We start from the raw sequence: 14,123 nt of genomic DNA, 5'->3' as shown, positions 1-14,123 counted from the left end.
TTACTTGACAAGCGGGTGAGTCTAAGAGCCGTGCTGTGGGTGCCGACGTCCGCGGTGCCGACGGCCGAAGTGCCGTTTTTGAAGAGGTGAGTAATTCGAAGGGTCTGTTCACTTAGCTGTAGCTTAACTTGTCACCTCTACCTGCTGAAAGTGACGTGTTACAACTGAATCTAGCGGAATGGCTGCACACTGCGTTGCTGCGAAAACGGTCTTGTGCATACGAAGCAGCGCTACGTAGCTACAATCAAAACTGCAAAACATTCTCGCTGTGTCTGCCGTTCGTGCTGCGAGCGCATGGCAGTATTTGTTCTGTCGGGTAAATAAGGCAGCTATGACGTTTTGCCTTTCTGCTGAAAGACCGTACGTCTGAGAAGCGTCAGCAGTTCGCGGACTACAGCTAGGCGCTTGAATTATCAATTTCTGCGGTGGCAGTTCTGGAATTTCGGTAATTAATCGTGCTGTTTATCCACGATGTGCCCTGCATGACTAGCTGACAGTTATCAACTGATATTAAAAGCTGCAAGTTGTGTACGTTCTTGCGTGCAGCGCAGCCAGCCAGTTTTGCTGCCGAGTTGAGGCAGCTCGGTTATATCACGGCGCAGAATTCTGCTGCAAACTTCATGCACAATACGCGTTCCACAAAGATAAGTGGTCGCTGACGTATTCAACAACGTACAAATATGTTACGGATCACTAACAGTTCAGGCCGGGTACCTCACGGCGCACCGTGACACTGCGCGAGCTCGCCTGAAACGACCGCAAACATGGCGCGCCTGCCGCGACGACGCTCGCGCCGTCTGGTAGCGCGGCCTCAGTGAATACCTCCGCTGCGCCATAGCTCCATATTTCCAACACGCAGTAACAGAGGGCAACGCAACTCGCCCGCAGTGCATTCACTGCCCATACACTGCGACAGAAAGGACAGAACACGTGTACTTGTTTCCTTTATTTCCGAGGAAAGGGCAGAGCGATGAAGGACTATCGTGCGAAAAAGAATCGGATGGAAAAAGAAAGAGTAACAAAGGGAAGAGTTTATGGCGACATACACTTCGCTTTGATGTCGTCCTGGGGGACGTTTCAGTTGACATTTGTTAGGCAGCGCCACACACATACGCTCTTGAAGGAACACCGGTTCCGTTGTGCATGCTTAAGATTGTGTTACTTTGTTTCAGCACTGGACAGCAACCTTTGCTCAGAAATCCCTGGCCACGCGCATCTTTCTTTTCTGTTTCTTTCTTAAACATTTTTATGGACCCTTTGTTGTTTTATGTGCGCAGACGAGGCAAAATCATCCGCAAGACGAGCAGCAAGTGAATAAGTACACAAATACGCGAGAGCACTCGTGTAACAAGGTAGGCTGGGATCGTCGTTCAAGCATTCTTTTAATTGTCTGTCTGGTAATAAGATCTGTTGTATATGATAACTGTTGTGAAATGTCATGAACAGCAAACAAAAAAAAAGCCTAGGAAAGATACGCCGAAAAGAAGCAGCAGATGTAAAAACAATACGAGTGCATGGCGGCCAGAGAACGGCAAATATTCAGTAAGGGAGTGGCACTAAGAAGACTTGAAAACAACTCGTTAAGAGCTCCTGTTAGTTAGCCTTACGTAATGCGTTACAAAGTTTTGAACTCATTGAGGTGGCGTAATGCAAAATGCTCAGTCTAGCGTTCAAGACACAGATGTTATATCCAAACCAAGGCAAAAGTAAGATGCTTGACCAAAATAATCTTTGCCCTGTCATTTGGAATATTTTGAAGGATGACCCGACTATGCCTAACCCTGATATCTGCTGATGCCTTATATGATAACCTCAAGAGCTATCATGGTTACAGAAAGGCGTAGTCAATGCAAGCCTAAGCCACGGAGTACCGACTAAGGGTCCATTTCACGTTTCTTTACGGTGTCCTATCGGCGGCGAGGGATGTTCTAAGCACCTTCTTCGCGTTCATTCTGCGGCATTTGCGCCCGGCATACGAACGTGGCCGTACAGACGGCGCGTAACGATTTCAACACTTTCAATGTCCTGAAAGGGGAAGAAATAAAAACGCAACTCGAACGGAAATGAAAATGTGCATCAGAGATCCAGGCACAGGTGCTCACGTTTATACACGACACGCACACGCACGCTCGCATTCACGCAACAACGCACTCGTACATACAGCGCATGCTTCCTCCTCTTCAGCTGGGGGCAACAACAGACGAGAGTATAGCACGAGGAAAGGAGGAACGGGAAGAACGAGTGTTGTCGCATGCTCTCAAAACAAGGCATTTCTCGCGCGGGCTGAAGACTTCTCGCTACAGAGCTCTGTCTCGACGACTGTGTGTGTACAGGTTAATTTCTAAGATTCGGGAACGCTGCAGTCTGTCTCCTTCCCTTCGCGTTTGAAATCTGTAGCTGTACTATAATAGAGTATGCAGCCTCGACATTCCGGTACGAGCCGAAACGCGACGATATATAGCCCAGTGTAACGGAGCGGCAGTTCTCGTTAACTCCAACAGATAGATACGGGTCGAGCATCTCGACAGCAGCTATGTGTTGCTACTGGTCCTCCTTGGGGGCTCAGACCTTGGTGACGTCACGCAACGACGCCGACTGATGCAGTCCGGCGCAGTTGCCAGCACAACACACATTGCGGCCGAGGATTATTATAGCGACGCCACTCCGCGGGATCTACAGTGAAGCTATAGTGCATGCCGTAGTCAACAAGTGCGTATGGTCGATCTTTGCCTACCGTATAATAGCCCCATGAAGCGAAGGCGACGATCTCATGGTGTGGAGAACTCTAGACGGCCTTTCGAGGGAGCTATAAACCACGGGTGATTTTGCTTTTACTCGAGTAAACCCAGCGGCCGTAGTTAGTTCTACTTATGCATGACTTGCTCATACAATACATGCATGCGAGTGGAACAGTGCTTGTCGCCCTCTCTGCGTGCATTGTCAGATAATGCGCCGCCGCGGATTCTTTCTCGCTTACGTCGAGCAACAAATAGTTTACTCGTCTAAGCGCGCAAATACGTACTTCGACAAAGAGAGGCGCAGTCAGAGGTTAATGCAAACGCCGCAAATTTTCATTGCGTTCATGTCCGCACACAGGCTTCTCCATGCAATGCACATTTGTATCGGAGCCTGAATGCTACAGCTCGAAAGATGTCGAACGCGGTGGCGACACTCTTTCGACCCCGGAGAATTAGTCTCCTTTCATGTCTCTGTGCCGTAGCGTTTAACTAGACTCTCAATACATTAGGTCGCTTTTCATTCAAGTCTCTACTATAGGCTCATAAAATGACAGCCTTGTTGGAAATGCAATTTCCAATAGCGGTTAAAGGGCTACTGAAGCGGTTTTAGAATTCGATGAGTTTAAGGTTGTCGAATGTGCGAAACGTGCTGGTAAAGCCTGCGAAATTGTTTTACTCTAGCATTTGAAATGATGGCGTAATCGCCGAATAAAGTCGTCGTCGGCGTTCAGGCTTCTATGAAGTGCACAGCGACGGGCAGAGGCCCCGATAATGACGTCACGTATGACGGCACTACGTTTCCAGCGAAGGAACGGTTATTCATTGGAAGAAAACCGACGCCATCGAACATGAAGCTCACGAAGCATTGTTTGGCGCCATCTGACGACACACAGCAGCATGCAAGCGTAAGCAGCGGACATCTGAAATTTCGGCAACATTGACGTCACTCCCGAGTTTCCCGGCACTACTCCAACGTAGTGAGAAGAAGCCTAAACATCGTCGCGGTTTTAATCGATGATTATGGCACCATTTTAAGTGCTAGTGCAAAAATACTTTTGATGCTTTATCTACAAGCTTGATAGATTCGAATTCTTGAATAACCTCGAATTCTCAAAAAACCGTTTCAGCTTCCCTTTAAGGAACAGCATGGGCAACACGATGCTGCCCCCGTCTTTCTGCGCCTCTCACCATCGCCGTTCATGTTGCATGTTCTTAACGATCCAAGAGTCTTCTTCATTTACGAAGCGCGTAGCCATGGCGACATGTTTCCATCGCATCGGGACTTCCAGGGGGTTTGACAAACACCTACTTGGCGACAGGAGCTGCGGACTGGAGTGTGCTTACATCTCGTCGGATGGGCGTCTTGTCGCGGTAAATCTGCGACAACGCCGGTGTGTCGCGTCTTCCTGTGTGGCCGTGTGTAAACTGCATATAGTCGAGTAAAAATTTCACGAACATCGCGGAGAGAAAGAGCGAAAAAAATAAGATCCCTTATATGTCAGAGAGAGAGAGAGGGGAATAAAAGGCAAATAACGAGGGGTGCGCTCCGTCCACCGCGCTCGCTTCCCCCTCGTGTAAACGGAGACGGCCAAAAGGAGCACGCTGAACCGGTACAAAAGATATAGAGTGAATTCAACGATTGTCTTCGCTTTTTCTTTTCCTCGCTGGTCTTCTCAAACGCGCTCAACGTGAAGATAGCAGGAAAGGGTCAGGTAAGAATAGATACCGTTTTATCTCATATTTCAAGCGTGAGCTCGATTAAAGTCGCCATTCAAAGTGGTACGACGGCGCAAAAGCTTAAGTATCTTCTGCACTGCGAGCAGTCAGGCGTCGATGAACAGGTGTCGCCAGCTGACAAACGAATGCGGATTCTGCTCTGCGGCGTAGCGCTCATACGATTTGGGCTAGGCGCGCGGTCACTTGAACTTCGCGGAACACGTCGTGGCGTTGCTAGAATGCTGTACGCAGTCGCTTTAGCTAGCGCTGAGCTGGTTTAGAGAAAACAAGAGACTCGGAAAGCGCGCAAGCCACGGTGACCGTTTTCTATAAATTTTTATTTTTTGTTTTTTCTCGCTTCGACCCAAATCTCGGTCCTGCACCGGTTCGGCCTCGGCGCGGAGCCCTCTACAATGAGATGACTCACGCCGCTAGACAAAGCACAACCGCCGCGCTACGCAAGACGAGGAGAGGGCAAAACAACAGCAATCGACGTCGTCGCTTAACGGACAGGGGACGCGCATGCACCATTGCGGCAACGAACAGCGAAACGAACACTTGTGGGCCTGGCTGAGAGGGTCTATACTTGAAGACGGCGCCGCGAGGCCGCTTAATTGTACGTGCAGACGTGGCCCAGACTGCGAGAGGACGTAGCTTGGTCGGTCTGCGCCCTGAACCCTCGACGACTCGCGCTTCCCTCGCTTATAGAAGGTACATGCTCCCTGGCAGCCGGTTCGCAGTCGTCTGGAGTGACACGAAGGTCATCGTTTGCCCATTTGACGAATGCGACTGTCGAGCCTTTCCTGCGGCAACGGCATTTCCTCCCAATAGATGGTGACAGCTACAGAAACTACTACTATGCAGGCGTGTTCTGACCGCCTTGTCTCAAAAAGTAAGCGATCATGGTGCGCTTGAATCCACAAAGATGAGCCTGTAGTCGCGTCGAATCGCTCCAGACTGCCAAGCCGACTGCCCCAGCCAATCCAGACCCGTAGCCCTAACGCTTGCGGTAGAACGCAGCGTTGTTAGACGCGAGGTTTGACGCTGCCTAAAAAAAGTTCACCACTTGATGCACTTTAGTGTTGGCTCCTTAAAGAGCATGAGAAGCGATGTGACATCAGTAGAACTCGCGCCTAAATGGGCTCGTGTTCGTATTTTACCAACTCGCTGTGCTTTCTTGCGCTGGGGAGCACCGGTTATCTCACACCTTGGCCGCAAGCGCGGATCACTGGCTACCATTTATAAAGCCCCGGCAGAAGGAAGGTGAGCTCTCATCGACGCGTGGGCCGCACTGTTCCGTTCTTATGCACAGTTGGTCAGCAACTGAGGAAAAGCTTAGAAAGACGCTTGACAAGAGAACGAGCAAAGAGTTCGTGCGACAGATTGAAGGAGGTTTGAGTACAAGATGGATTTAAATTTAAACATCCGTCTCCTTTGGTACTCTCTGCTTCTGCCTGTAGGCACCGCCAAATTTTGCCTCAGGAATCGATTTCTGCTGCACAAGCGATTTCCAAACTTTTCCTCCTGAACCCTGACGGCGCACCTGAACTGCACTCGTCTCAGACAAGCCACACTCAGCTCGAGCCGGCAGTGTTTTTGGTCGGCGCTGAAGCGACGCGGCTTTGCTGCGTTTTAACCGAGCCTTAGCTGTAGTTTCGAGTGCGCCACTAATCTGCTTTTCCGCAAGGGCCCCGTAAGAGAGCCTCGAACCCTTTGAAAAGCCAGGTTTGGTACAGAGTTTATGCGATTGTCTCGGAGCAACTATAGATCGACGAGTGTGCGTAAATAGTATAGCATATCATTAATAGCTCGTACGCTGTCATTTATACCTTCATATAGTATTTATATTTATATATAATATATATTTATATATATGTTAATATGTACAACGAGTAAGATATGTCCCTCGAAATGCACCGTCGGCTCGCTCCCCCTTCCACGAATAAGAAAGCTGCGGTTGCGGCAACTGTACAACAGCCAAGCGACTCTCGCATTCTGCCACCTCCGCTTCGGATCTCGTCGAAGCATCTTTGTTCTCTCTGCTTTTGCTGCTTGAAACCCAGCAGAGTGCGATCTCGCAACAACACTGCTCGCCTAGGCTCACGACACACAAGTCCTACTATTCTGACGACCCCGCGGTTTGGGAAGCTTCCGGAGTAGTCCGACCGTGGCCGCGCGGAGCCATGACAGGAGGAGCGCGCTACTCGAGAAGCTGAGAGTCGCGCCAATATTGACTGCGGACTGAGCTCCTGTCGAGTAGACTTTTTTCTGCTTTTTCTTTTCTTCTGCGGAACAACCAGCAGGAGAGCAGCATCGGAGCAGCATCGTGAAGAGCAACGCCACGCCCGAAGCGTGGCTACGAATTCGGAGGCGTGTACTAGTGCTTAAAACGAAAGCAAGAAAGGGCTTAGCTCGTGAATTCTCGAGCGTTGCCGCACAGCGACAGAGATGATTTTGAGATCACTAGAACCTTCCCTCGAAAAAAAGGCGAAGTTAGGTTACGTAATAAATGTGTCAGTTGCGACTCGCAGCTTTTACCACGCCTGGGGTCAAACAGAATTGTACGACAACGTTCGTTACACAGTGTAGGATTACCTCCGGAAGCCGAGAGAGAAGCAGCACACTTTCTTCCTCGTCCTTCGCCAAACCCCTACTTAAGCTTCCCTAGGACTTCACTCACCACGCAACTCTGAATCTAGAACCGCACCCACACAGCGTCGCAAAGCAAGAAGGTAAGAACGCAGAGGCCGGTAGTCGCCTCGAATTTTTTTTTTTTTTCTAGGCGTATACATACACACGCTACGCTGCCTATTCAAGCACACGGCGCACGCTCACACGGCGCAGGAGGCGGAGAAAAGACAAGAAACTCTCGGGCGCCGGAAAGAGATGATGGCACCAGCCAGGGGGACGAGCGTGTCACCCTTGACAAGCTGAAATTAGTTCTAACCGACTCCACTACGTGCTTCTTTCTCTTCGTATAAGGCTGGCAGGTATGCATTTACAACGGGGGCAGGCGGCGGCGACGCGGCCACAGTGGGGGACTTGGTAAGTGCGTACGGTACGCAGAACCCTTGCGGCGCTCTGCTTCCCCCTTGCTCTCTCCCCCGCGTCGTGTGCACGCTTTGCAGGGGAGGCTGGCGTTACAGGGGGGATGTCTAGTATCTAGGTGATACGTATGTATGCATACGCGGGACGAGGGACTCGTGTAGAAATGCCTTTGTAGTAGCTTTTCCTGTCCAAGTTCAGCGGCGGCGCCTAAAGCAGGGACCAAAGTGCGACTTGTTTCCTGCGTCTTCTCCAATATTTTTTTTTTTTTTTGTTCGCTCTGGAGAGTGCGACTTTTCGCAAAGTCCCAATTATGGTGTGTCTCATTAGAGTTATTGATGAGAGGGTTCTCTTTGAGTTTAGGGGGTACAGATCTGCGGTGGTGCCACACGTCCACGCTGGGCGCCATCTTTCTTTTTTTTAATTTCTCAAAATGTGCACTTCCGGGCATTTAAATAAACACCACCTGGATTTGCGTACATCAGGAGCCGCCAGTAACAGCCTGCTGCAAGTAAAAGTTACGCAATTAAATTCCATGACAACGCCACGTTCTCCATTTCCCTATGCCCGTCCCTATTTTGTTTCCTTGTCCCCAGCGCACGCAGATACCGCAAGTGAGACTGTCAGCATGGATAAATGGTAGCATTTTCTCAGCGTTACTGTAAATTAATTGGTTCGTTTATAGAATAAACCAAATACAAAACCACAAGTCAAACCACCCTATGTTTCTAGGGGAAAAACATCGGGATATGTTCCTGAAGGCTAGCCTTAAAAAACGGGATGCTGGCGAGGGGACGGTGGATAGGAACCACGGACAGGAAACTGATTACAAACTTAAAAATGACGTGAGCTTTTCTTTCGATTTTTTTTTGTTCTTGAGCACAAAATTAAATGCGGCTGCCTAGTCAGACAGCCTTGCGGTTCGTGGTTCGCCCGCGGGATTCTTCCGCTCAGTTACGCGTCCAAATGAGATTTTCCAGCGCTCCTTGCTTGCGACGATGAAGAATCGTGCCTTCCTTTCCAGCAGCTGAATATTCTTGGAAAGAGAGCAGAGCACACAAAGGATGTTCAGACTGCGAGAACACTGCACTGACTCGAGAGTGTCCTCATGGTACCTTTTATTTTTCATTATTACTAATTTTAAAAGAATCCAGTTTTGACCCAGAACGAACGAGTCAGTGCCTGCCTTGTTTGCTGCCAGACCCCGACTCATTGTTTTTTTAGTCTCCAACGGCAGTAGTGCTAGTGTGACTTTCAGCACCTTGGAGATTTCCGTTTTCGGTAACAAGGCTGGTCTTAGGAGTAACATCAGATCGTTGCAGAGGCTATGCGTATGGAGATATAGACAGGAAAGGAGAGAATAAAGAACGAACTGCTCATTTCTTACGTCTTAGAACCAGTTCTCGACAATACTCGTAAGGACTGCTCAAAAATAGGTAAAAGCAGAGCTGAAGCAGACTATGTCTGCATCTTCGGGACTCGAGCCTACAAGGAATTGTTAGCTGCCAGCTCCAAACTCCTCGTTATGCTTCGAGTCAGGGCTCTATGCCACTTCTGCTTCTCTTCTTCTTCGGGATTTCTATGCCTGCAAAGCGTTCCAGGAGAGAGACGCTGATTACAAGACAAAGTGCGCCAATGTAACCTGGCGACGCATTCACAATATCCTGACGACGACTTCCTTGGCCTCCGCGCCGCCAGAAATGGAAACTCGCTTTCTATATTTGGCTCACTTATAAAAGCGTCTACGCGGGCCCCAAACCTGCTAGACTCAACTCCTTCGTGTTCAGGAAACGGCCACGTGTGCCTTCAGCCTGATATCTTCTAGGAACCAATGTCGACAAGAAGAGACCGCATCAGTACAGAGGAAAAAAATAAAAGGGTCCCAGCGCTCAGAATTGCGAAAGTAGAACCGATTTTCGAGCCGGCGAACCCGAGAGCAGCCTCGTGTGATTGAGCGCCAGCCATTTACTTACCTATTAATCTATTTTGCTGCATGTTGTCCTGCTCGCAAGCACGGCTCACCATAGTTCATTTCCATCTTTGGCCGCGTGTTTTTGCTGCTTCTGCCTAGAGCTGCTAAAGGAGAATTAAACCTGGAGACAAAAAAGAAGAAGAAAAAAGTTTCAGAAACCAAGAGGAGATTCGGAAAGGGCAGTACCGAGCGCTAAGGACCAAGCCAGCATCGAACCGGGAAGTGCTGTTCCGCGGCTGCTGGGCAAACGTAGCTGAAAAAATAAAAATAAAAAAAACCCTTCGGCAATCTCACTTGCAGCATCTTTCCTCAATCGATACGGTTTATTGTACCGGTAGTCTCACGCAACTAACCTCTTGCAATAGAGACGGCTACTATCCAGGCTAAGCTGAGATGGCATCGCGAATGGGTTGAAACATGATGACGTGCGACTGCAGAAATGCGGTTTGGAAACACTGCAGTCGAAGTCAGGTTAGCATCTGAACTCATCGACTAACTTATTAAAATGACAGTGAGCGCCGTAATCACTAAAGCTAACTATTATTACTCTTTGGTTTGAGAACATGAAACAGGCTGAACACGAAGGCAGGCACAGGGAAATGGAGAAGTAGAAAGGCAACAGGCCGATAACTGCCACCACAAGAGAGAGAACTTGCTCCAGAAAGGAGACACCCTCAGTTGGCCCCCTTTCCTAACGCGCGCGACTAACAGGGGAATGAACGCACGTGTTCACGCGAAAAGGTACTCCCGGAACGGGCTTCATACATTCTGTTTTCTTATATTCTGTGCTTCTCCCATCGCAGCTGAGCAGATAGAGGGTGGCTCATGGGAGTTCGCGCGCTGTCATCAACGCCCCCGCCCGCCCTCTTTCTGGCCGCCCTTCCACCGCCTCCTCAAAGTACGATTCTTCTAATTAGAAATGATGCAGTTTCCATCTCATATGCCACGTTTCCTAAAGCATGATACGTATTTATCCCCACACCCTCGTGTTCTTGCACATTGCCATTCTAACCTACCGGGAATGTACGTTACGCCAGCCCGGAGACCATCGGTCGTGTCCGTTTGCACGAGATGTCACAACGCGTTGGGGTGTTCCGTTAGAGTAACTTGAGAAAGCTGAAGCCGCTTATCACGTGGTGCTCTTTAGCCAACAACGTTGTGCGCTCGTCTGGTGCCGAGGGATTGCAGCAACATGAAAAGCTCTGAAATAATGGGTACGTGCACAGTACGAAGCGTGCTTAAGTCCCTGCTTAGAGGCCTGCCTCAGTTCCCACATTTTCCCTTCCTGCTTCTCTTTTTATTTGGATTGCGTAAGAGAACCCGTCCGGCGAACATTATGGAAGAAGTCGAACAACTCGCATGGGCGCCCCTGCAGGTCGTCCAGCGAGTTTGCGGCGAGCTTTGGAGGATGCATAGACACCGCGGGAACGCCGACGGACGCTCCGCCACGTCACGCTCTCGAAGAGAGAGAGAGAGAAAAAAAAGATGACAAAGAAGAAAAGTGATGAGAGGAAACAGAGGCGGCACAGAAGCGACCCTCTGAGTGCAAAACGCATGCGCGAACATCCTTGAAGCAAGGTTCACGCCGGTAGCTGAAATCGAGGATAGCAATTCACGGTTACTTCGTTATTTCTGAAGTGCCTGCCTAGCAAAGACGAGCATAAACAAGAGCTCACGAAGGTGTCCACCGAGATATGTGATACAGATACTGCGCCATTTCCTTTCCTCAAAAACCAATTCACCAATTTGTACCGAAAAGACTCATTACACAGCCTTTACGAGAAAACCTGCGGTGGACGTTTCAGCAGCGTCGCTGAAGCTATAAGTACCGTCAAGAATTTGAGCTGAAGCCCAGCCTGAACGAATTATTCACGCAAATGTGATCGGCGAGGGCACTTCAGTAGCTCTTGTTGACAAATGTACCAAACTTCGGTTGGCTGGCTATGGAAGGCCGGCGTGAAACGCTTCAAGAACTTCACAGCGTCTGTCGAGACGTGCCACAGCCGCGCGTAATGAACACATTGAAACACACTGAGTAAAATAGAGAGGGAGAAGAAAACGGAAACAAATCAAGTAGAGCGAATCGGCTCGTGACGCACAAGTAGGCCGGCAACAGAAACGACCGCGACTTCAGGCGATCCGTACTGGCAACCAGGTCGCCATGCGCACCCTGGTTAGGGGCAGGGAGGTGAGCTCGCTAGGCCGCCTCGGCTCACACCGGCAGCTCTTGCAGTCACTTCCTGCCAGAGAACAAAAGGAAGCGGGTTCGAACCCCTTCGTGGCGGTGGGGTGTAGACCCGTGGCCGTCGTCCCGGCAGGAGACGACTCTAACGACCGACTGACCGACCGACCGCGGTCGGCGGCGCGAAGCAGTGTCCGTGGTGTCCCCCGCGTAGTTAGCACCATATCCTACGGCGAGGGACCATGGCCGCCACCACCGCCACCGCGGCGCTGGCGTCTTCTGCCGCGAATGGTGGCAGAGGTAGCAAAGACAGCAGCAGCGGCGGAAGGAGAAGCAGCAGCGCCATCGGCAGTGACAGCAGCGCCCAACCAGGAACCCGCCGCGCAGGAGACGCTCCACTCGTGCACGTGGCCGACATGTTGGGCTGGTTTTCTGCGAAGTCACAAACATGGCGAAACACTGGAACCTAATGCCATAACACTGGCACGGCGGAATACCTGAACAGTGACACCAATACCGGAACAATGACACGGAATACCAGAACACAAGCACAGATCAGAAATATTTAGCGCGATACGATATCGCGATTCGCTTCCGTGAGGACTCAGCTGTGCGTGTGCCGTGGCAGGCGCCCCACCCCTCGGTTCCATCAGCGCATGTTCAGCTGTAGCCTCGCGCAACCGTTTCATAATTGCGGATTACCGATGGCGCTATGCTAAATCTCTCCATTAAGAAGATCCGCGGTCCGCTACCCCAATCCACTTCCGCCGTGAGTTAACTGCTCATGCGCAGATGACTCCGAGCGGCGCACACCTGCCAATGCGCACGCGCAGCTTGGTCCCGGTGTAAGTGGATCCAGGTAGCGGACCGCCCTATGCTAAATCGGGCGCAGCATAACAGACCGACACAAAATTGTGAAACATTAGCACATAATGCCAGAACACCGTGATGTAATTCCGAAACTTTGGCACGGAATAGCAGAACATAGACACGGAATACCGGAACGCCGACATTGAAAACTAGAACACTGGCACGGTGCAGCACGAGAGAAAACGAATGTCGGTGACATAAAAGGAAGTTAAAAGAATTACAGGACGATCAGACATTTGATGCGACAATTCTGAAAAAACAGTTGCATTTACCCTCGACGATTACTTCGATATTTTTTACTCAAAGCGAATTTTTTTATTTCACACATGCGATAAAATTTTTCTGGAGGGTGAAGGTGGGCGGAGGAGGTGGACCGGGGGTTGGTGGGGAGGTGGCTGGTGCTTGTCGAGGGTGGCTGGTGCTTGTCGAGGGCGGCTGGTGCTTGTCGAGGGCGGCTGGCTTTCCCACAGCGTCTTTGAATTTTATCTCGCCGCCGCTTTTACTGAGAGAGCCATTGTACGAAGCCCACTCTGGGTCTTCGTCTGATTAATCCACCCACCGAAGCGCGCTTCGGAGAAGACACCTTCCGTGAACCCGGACGATGCCCGAATGTTGCACCCCCTCCCACACAAACACACACACAGACCACGGCTTCTTCGCCGAAGGGAACTGCCATCTAGGACGGGGTTGGTGCTAAAAAGGCCGTGCAGCAGTGGCAGTGTAGGCAGCATGACTGCAAAGTAGCCGCTGCCTCAGCGTGAGAGCAATTTCAATTTAATTTCAGTTTATTTATTTCCCATGTACACATGGAGAGGGTCGAAGGGCAAAAGCCAGAAATTGTGGCTTGACATGCCCCTCGGCCCCTACACTGCAGGGCAGCAAGTAACATGGAAATTACCTACACAAGTAGCATCGCAAAAATCCAAACAATGGTTGTCAAAAATGGTAGGTGCATCATTAGAAAAAAACAATAATGAATGAAGCGCACAGAGAAAATGATAACAAAAAAGGAACAAAAAAATACCCTTCATAGAAAAATAGGTCTTTGGTTATTCAAATCAAATCGACTCTTTATGGAACGAAAGAGATAAAGAGGCAGTGAAAGCATGGTGAAATCGAAAAAGTAGCACATACATCCTGTACATCTTTGCGGCATGCTCGTGATAGATCAACTTTTGCAGCATGAAACTTACTTAAAAGACGGGGCAACGTGTTTGCTAGGCTAGATATACCATATATTGAGCGGCATGTTGGAATATGCCACAGTTCGCTGTGTCTGCTAGGGTAAACTTGTACATTTAGCGAAAGGTGTGCCGTGTCACGCAAGTGACATGGCACACCTTCTATGATATCCCCGATATCTTTCAGCCAGCCTAACATTATACGTTTCAGATACTTTTATGGCATTGGTTTGGTTTGGTTTGGTTTATTGGGTTTAACGTCCCAAAGCGACACAGGCTATGAGAGACGCCGTAGTGACGGGCTCCGGAAATTTCGACCACCTGGAGTTCTTCCACGTGCACTGACATCGCACAGCACACGGGCCTCTAGAATTTCGCCTTCATCGAAATTCAGCCGCCGCAGCCGGGATCATTGAACT

General features: G+C 50.0%; 1 protein-coding gene across 5 annotated transcripts in view; it reads right to left on the bottom strand.

The window, feature by feature from the left end:
- Positions 1–931: 931 nt before the first annotated feature.
- The window catches only part of LOC149341773 (acetylcholinesterase-like), a 138,121-nt gene continuing 124,929 nt past the window's right edge, over positions 932–14,123 (bottom strand). For all 5 annotated transcript variants that reach the window (XM_089543959.1, XM_089543958.1, XM_089543956.1 and 2 more), the window contains one exon: positions 932–12,085. In XM_089543959.1, coding sequence (XP_089400085.1) covers positions 11,868–12,085 — 218 coding nt within the window. In that variant the 3' untranslated portion in view covers positions 932–11,867. The remainder of the gene's footprint in view (positions 12,086–14,123) is intronic.

The sequence above is a fragment of the Amblyomma mixtum genome, chromosome 5 (genome assembly GCF_055824585.1).
Source record: "Amblyomma mixtum isolate Tamu chromosome 5, ASM5582458v1, whole genome shotgun sequence".
In the NCBI taxonomy this organism is placed as follows: Eukaryota; Metazoa; Arthropoda; class Arachnida; order Ixodida; family Ixodidae; genus Amblyomma; species Amblyomma mixtum.
The sequence above is the reverse complement of the archived record's forward strand: the minus strand, read 5'-3'. Positions and strand labels throughout refer to the sequence as shown.